The 7347-nt window shown below is 38.8% G+C and overlaps 1 protein-coding gene across 4 annotated transcripts in view; it reads left to right on the top strand.

Moving 5' to 3' along the window:
- The first annotated feature begins 1859 nt into the window (after positions 1 to 1859).
- tbx20 (T-box transcription factor 20) overlaps positions 1860 to 7347 on the top strand; it is a 10018-nt gene continuing 4530 nt past the window's right edge. For all 4 annotated transcript variants that reach the window (XM_031867521.1, XM_031867520.1, XM_031867519.1 and 1 more), the window contains exons 1-4: positions 1860 to 2296; positions 3412 to 3649; positions 4741 to 4905; positions 5881 to 5989. In XM_031867521.1, the coding sequence (XP_031723381.1) occupies positions 2167 to 2296; positions 3412 to 3649; positions 4741 to 4905; positions 5881 to 5989 (642 nt within the window). In that variant the 5' untranslated portion in view covers positions 1860 to 2166. The remainder of the gene's footprint in view (positions 2297 to 3411; positions 3650 to 4740; positions 4906 to 5880; positions 5990 to 7347) is intronic.

Genomic DNA, 7347 nt, shown 5'->3' with positions numbered 1-7347 from the left:
ATGAGTGATACAACGAACACAGCTGGATAAACCTCAGACTGCACACCTGTCTATTGTCACCAATAAAACCAACAACAATGCCACAGTTATGCCTCATATAGAAATAATGTGCATTTCCTGTTGTCATGTGAGAGCTGTGTGTGTGTGTGTGTGTGTGTGTGTGTGTGTGTGTGTGTGTGTGTGTGTGTGTGTGTGTGTGTTAAAGATTAGGGGCTCACTGGTGTGTGTCACAGAACGGATTAACCCAAGACTGCTGCTCCTGCACTCAATAAGGTTTCCTCTGTGTGTGTGTGCGTGTGTTGTAAAGGCATTTCTCACAGTTGCTGAGGGTCTCTCACACACCTCACACCACATAATGAGGGCAAAAAGGCAGAATCAAAGGTTCCTCTCATGTATCTTTTCACTTGAGACGTTCATTTTAAGACAAAAAAAGTAACCCAACAAAAACCTATCATTAAAGAAATCACATGTTTCTGCTCCAACACTCACAAAAATACAGGCCTCCAATATACTTAACCCTAAAATGACCTTTTTATTGTTGAGATGAGGAGTTGTTAGTGTGTTTAATTGGATTATACTGTGTGTTGTGTTGTAGTTTATTGCATTTAAAGAAATACAAGAGAGGATCCTGCACACTTTCCATCATAGACTCACGCTATTAATGACATTTCTGTCGTCAGACCCTCATCCGGCAAAGTTAACATATATGACAATCAGAGGGGCCCGAGAGGAGCCTTATTGATTTATTGAGTTCACCTTATTATCTGCATGTTTTTCTGAAATTTGTTGACATAACAAAACACAACATAGATTACATCAGACGCTGTGAATAAGTGCTGCGGTGCAATCAATTGATTCGCTCCCTTTTACATTCAGAGCTTATCTACAGGAACACTGAGGCCTATTTACCACCAACGCTCTCATTTTACCGTTTCACAGACTGAGGGACAAACACATCTGTGATGTGAACCTATTGTATCATTTGGTGAATTTACTGTCCATGTTTACGAATGGAAGAAATCAATATCATGTTTTGTTTTTGTATTTGAAGAGCCCATTGTCCTCAATATGTTTCAGGAAGGTGTTGCCGACTTCCTCTGATTGTGGAAACGGTGTTAATAAAGTTTTTTTATTTTACACAATGTTGAAAGTTAAAAAGAATATAAGCTTCACATACTGTATGTATTTATTAAAGAAAATATTGGATTGCATTATGATGTACATGTTCAAAACAGGGCTGGAGCTAATATTCTATATTTTGGGACACAGATATTGTGACGCAGTAACAGAGAGTGTTTGATTACAATCTATATCTTTCAGACGCTGAGTTGTTTAGATTCAACTTTTTTATTTCTAAACAAAACTCTTATGATTCTTCCACGTTATTTGGTGACTCTGACAGCAGAGGGATTTATGATGATACTGAATCTAGTGTGTGAAACTGTCATCGACACCTTACTGCTGCCATTAATTATCAAATAGCACCATCTCGGGCCAAGGTCTCTGGGTCCCAACATCTGGTCCGGGGCCCCCTCCAGGGGTCGTCCGTGAGAGGGATACCAACATTAAAATAAAGTTAGCTTCTTTATATTGTGCAATGGGTGCAAAGTTTCCTGGCTGCATGTTTTTAATTTCCTACTGTCATCACCACATTATGGACGGTATGAGGTCACATCTTTAACCGCACACTTTTTGGCATGAAAGGACAGCTCCAGGATTTTTTAATTGGCTGCTTGCTATCAGAGCTGCTGTGGGACAGAGGGAGAGTGACGTGGAGGCAGAGGCAGTGATTGGAGGACGGACTGGGCACTATAAGGGGAGGGTGGATCGGACCGAAGCTTCCCAAAGAGCAAGCGGACGCAGATCTGGTACCGCAGGACGCGCACAAGTCAGTGGAGTCAGTCCGCCTCCGTCGTCCTTCATCATGCAGCCAGCGAGACGCGCAACTCGGCAGTGACAAGTGTTTCCAAAGTGGCGAGTGTTTATCCGCTTCAGCGAGCAGACTGCGCAAAGAGCGAAACCAAGGACGAACTGTGCATAGATTTTCTTTTCACTTTTCTTCTTGGAGCCAAAAACAGGCGGAAGTTGAGCGTTTCTGTTGGATTTTTATTTGATTTTTTTATTTAAAAGGGGGATATTGGTTTTGGTCCAAGCCTTTTCACCAACATGGAGTACACGTCATCCCCGAAACCGCAGCTCTCATCCCGGGCAAATGCTTTCTCCATAGCCGCCCTGATGTCCAGTGGGAAGCCCAATAAGGACAAAGACACGGAGGAGAACACCATCAAGCCTCTCGGTAAGGATGGAAGAGGGCCAGACCGGGAAATGATATAATAATAATAATAAAAAAGTGAATTCAGGTGAATTGGTGCGCAAGACTGCAGCTGTTAAAGTTGTTTTACGCAACAACAAAAAAGCCCTGAATGATTTAAGTGAGGAAACAGCAGCAGCAGCAGAGAATAAAATAGATACAAGTTGAATAAATACAATAATCCACGATTGTTACAACATGCTGAGAAAATACAAAATGCGCGAATAAATGAACTACAAACTGCCCGATGACACTGAGGTAAAACACCAACAGCCAAGCTTCTTAATATTGAACCTATAAATAAATCAATATGTAGCCTAAATAAGGTGACAGAAAACATCTGCAACATCCCCATAATTTCACAAATAAATGTGAAAAATAGGCAGTTATATTTACCAGTGCGTGATTGTTTTAAAATTAAACTATTTCTATTTTTGAGCTAATACTCTAATACGCATTAAAAACACGAAATTAAAAGGTTAAGAAGGGGACTGCAGAGCTTGGTTGACACAGTGATGTGAGTTTTTAGTGCATCATCTAAATTCACGGGCTAAAATAAAATAAATGAATAACACTTCACTGGAATTTGTAGCAGAGTTCTGCAAACAGTAAAGATCAATCTCAACGTTATTTAATTGTCTGTCTAATAAGCAACTTATGTGTCGTTTGAAGCTTTCAAGTGTTCCAGAAATCCACTGCTGCAGCAAATATCATTTTTATTTAAAAAATAAAGAACAAAACACAGAACAGTCACTTTATTTATTTTTATTTTCACATATATCATTTGAGTGAAATTATAAAACAAGTTTCTTTCCCCTCAACGATAAACACGTGTTTTAGATTTAAATACCAAATGCAAAATGCAGGAGACGTATATGGAACAGTGTGGATAATAACAATGATAATGATGAAGGGAAATATTAAAAGGTATTACAGACAATTATATTAGATGCTCACTCACCTCACCAACATGTATTTCTCTTTGTACTCCTCGATGACACAGAGCTGCTGCTCTCTCTGATCACAACACATGTAAATAAGATATCTTTTTAAATCCTCTTCACATATCTGTTTATTTCTCCGTTTGCTTCAACAAACAGAACAATTTGTGGAGAAGTCCTCCTGCAGCCAGCAGTCTCTGGCTGACCTGTCGTCCCTGGACGGGCACGGGGACTTCATCGGCAGCGCGCCCGCGGTGTGCACGGAGCCGCTCATCCCCACCAATCCCGGCATCCCGAGCGAGGAGATGGCGAAGATCTCGTGCACCTTGGAGACCAAAGAGCTGTGGGACAAATTTCACGACCTCGGCACCGAGATGATCATCACCAAGTCTGGAAGGTAAACGGGTCGACTGTCTTTATTTTATTATAATGAGTCTAATTATTCTCACTCTTCTTCTTCTTCTTCTTCTTCTTCTTCTTCTTCTTCTTCTTCTTCTTCTTCTTCTTCTTCTTCTTCTTGTATTACTATAATAATAACAATAACAATGAGTATTATTTTTGTTAGTCCCATATGACTTTAAAAAAGCAATAATAATAGTAACAATAACGCACAATCAACATAATACATAACATGCTTAATAAGATACCTTTTACTGTATAAGCGACACGTACATTGTTTTCGTTAGAGGATGAATGCTGTTATCGCAAATTAACGAAAAAACAATAACGTCTATTGTCCTAACGTGGTGTTCAGGTGCACTGTCACATTTTCATTTTGCATCTTAAAGAACCTGCTGTTCTGCAGCTCTCTGTGAGTTTTCCGCACACACCTGACCTGAAGAGTTCACATGAACGTGCCGTCGTTTGAAAGCTACACACCTTAATCTGTTTCACTGACCTTAAAGAAGAGCAAGCTATAGGTTACGAACATATATGTGTGGATGTCCACTTGTAATAAATAATAATAATACATAATGATTTGATATATTACCAGTTTATGCACAACGTGGCCTCATGGAGGACATAAAAGCCGAGTTGCAGCTGGACAATGAGGTCAGCAGTTTAAGCAACCTGGAGGGTTTTTAATAAAAAAATAAAGAAACAAAGAAACATGAAAGGTATTTGGATCTTTCGAGTAATTTTATACTTTAGTAATTTGACTAAATAATAGGCTAAAAAAACAATAGTCCGAGATCTAAATATGTCTCGCCTTCCTCCAAAGTATTTAGGAAATAAAATGTATAAATATTTGATTAAAAAATCCAAGAAACTCCCAAAATGTATAGACTCTGTATAGACTCATAGAACACATGACACACACGAGCAAATATTATTAATAATTATTCATATGGAATTATTATTGTTATTAATCCTAATAATAATGAAGGTATACCAACAATTATCAACAATCATAATACAGTTAATAATTATACCAACACAACTATAATTATATATTAATTATAACATCAGCTGTCACTGCTCCATCAGGAGGATGTTCCCCACCATCCGGGTCTCTTTCTCCGGGGTGGACCAGGACTCCAAGTACATCGTGTTGATGGACATCGTCCCAGTGGACAACAAGCGGTACCGGTACGCCTACCACCGCTCCTCCTGGCTGGTGGCCGGCAAGGCCGACCCTCCTCTGCCCGCCAGGTACACAGACTCACCCTGCACACCTTTAGTGACTCATTAAAGGCGCCCAACGCATCCTCTGCGTAAAACTAGATATTTTAAAGGAAGAGTCAAATCATGATGCTTTTCTTCTTTATGTTAGTCTCATTTAACATTCATATACTTTAAACAAACGAACGGGTCCCACCTTCACAGAAGTAACTGTTGTGTTGTTGTGAAAATGAAACTTCAACAACAACTCGTGAAGAAGAACCGGGGAGACCAAAGAGCTCCGCGAGGCCACCGCCGTAATGGAGACCGATGAAATAATTGAATCTTTCCCAGGAAGCATCTGGGAACAGTCATGCCGCTGATTGATGTTATGAAGATGTCAATTCAAGCAATAAGCCAGCTGAAGCCGTGTTCGTTTCTAGCATTAGTCACTAGAGATGCCATGCGCTCAGGCAATGACAAGAGGCCATGAACCTGGTATTTTATTTTCTGCGAATTTGTGGGTTTGGCTCTAAAGTTTATATTCTACAGTTAAAAAGTTGCACACGATGAGTATATGCACATTTTAATGTGCTGATTTCAGTTGCCTGTGTTTAGACTCAACACGCAAATAAATAAATAAGTCTATATTTATTTCCTTCTGAAAATATTATTCCTGACTCTGTGTTGGTAAATATATTATAGAAATAAAGAAGGAGACTCGTTTTGTGTCCGGGTGGGGTTATAGCCTATTAAAGGACTCGGACTCACGAGCTCAGTATTTAAAAAGATCCTGGTAAAAGCGCGCATGACATGCAGTTATAATTCCCATCATAAATAAACGTCCAAGATGCCTATTTTGAAAACTGACGAATGCTTCACAGACAACATAATAAAGCTTCTTTGGCAATATTCACCCGTTAACTTCGCTGATTGGGTATTGAACGTTCGCTTCGAACGCCTCTCAGCCAATCACAGCTGAGGATGTGACCCTCCGTTCTTCTTCTTCTTCTTATTCTCCTGCAGGCTGTACGTCCACCCGGACTCCCCGTTCACCGGAGAGCAGCTCGTGAAGCAAATGGTTTCCTTCGAGAAAGTCAAGCTGACAAACAACGAGCTGGACCAACACGGACATGTGAGCACGTGTTACTTTATTCCTCCTTTGTCTCATATTTTAACCCTCGTTATCAGAAGATATCGACCTAATTGCCCGTTAAAACAAACAAAGCTTTGCCTCTGTCAGGTTTAAAGACCGGCGTGACATTATAATTACTCCTCCGACAAGAGCAAATTGCTGCTTTAATCCTCCTTTCACTGGAGGCACCACGCCAAGCTCACAGGCAGGGAGCACAGACACATCTCAGAACCAAAAACATCCAACGTTCATCCAATAATTAGCCAACGAAGGGAAGACAGTCTGGGAAACAAGGTGATTATTATCTTCAAGGGTGTGTGTGTGTGTGTGTGTGTGTGTGTGTGTGCGTGTGTGTGTGTGTGTGTGTGCGTGCGTGCGTGTGTGTGTTACACGTTTTCCAAAAATAGCTCCTGACATGAAAGATACCAAAACAAACACAGTGGTAAAATACATTTACAAAATGCTGTAGGCTACTGTAGCCTATATGCCTTTTATTATTTATTTGTGACTTTTATCATGAACATATTCTTTTATTTTTTGTATTGATAATAATCCATATATTGAATAAACAGTAGTTTGTAAAATAGATATTAAGCAGGTTTTGGATATGTTTTAACAAATATTTTACGAGGTAGAATTATACTAAAGTTGCTTGTTTTAAGTAGAATTAATGAAGTTATACCTCCCCAAAAATGTACATGAGGTCATCTGTATTTTAAAGAGCAGGAAGGCATCATTAAACAAAAACACTCTTCAATAATTGTTGTGTTATTTATTAAAATTCAGAAACAATATTTCCCATAATTCGATGCCCAGAGAAACTTTTGTTTTATTTTTTTTCCGTCTGTGTAATTATAAATGCTGCTGAAGCCTTGACATCTGGTCAAATATAATTCAATAGTCTGCGTATTAATTATTTATGTATTAATAAGCAGAATATGCAAGAAATGTATTTACAGAGAGATGTACTGTAATGAATTTATGAATAATTTAAATTAAATAAAGTTGTACTCTATAGCTGCACATTCTAAAACAGAGGTAACCTGAAACTAATAAAAAAATAAATATTATTGTATCGAGAATAAAAACACCCAAAAAATTAAACAAAATCCGCTGAATGGAGAAATTATTTGTCAAGACTAACAATTACTTTTTTTTAACAATAAAAACTACAGTAACTATAATAACTTTCTGTAGTTTATCAACTGAAATAATCAATCCTACTGGCAACAATTCAAGTAATGGTGCAATGGTGCATCATTTTGTATCAAACATGAATTATACACCTAAACCTGCATTCTTTAGCACCATACACACACACACACACACACACACACACACACACACACACACACACA

This window comes from Anarrhichthys ocellatus, unplaced genomic scaffold, assembly GCF_004355925.1.
Source record: "Anarrhichthys ocellatus isolate YVR2014 unplaced genomic scaffold, GSC_Weel_1.0 scaffold39, whole genome shotgun sequence".
Taxonomy (NCBI): Eukaryota; Metazoa; Chordata; class Actinopteri; order Perciformes; family Anarhichadidae; genus Anarrhichthys; species Anarrhichthys ocellatus.
Note: the sequence above shows the minus strand (reverse complement) of the source record. Positions and strands in the feature narration are given on the sequence as shown.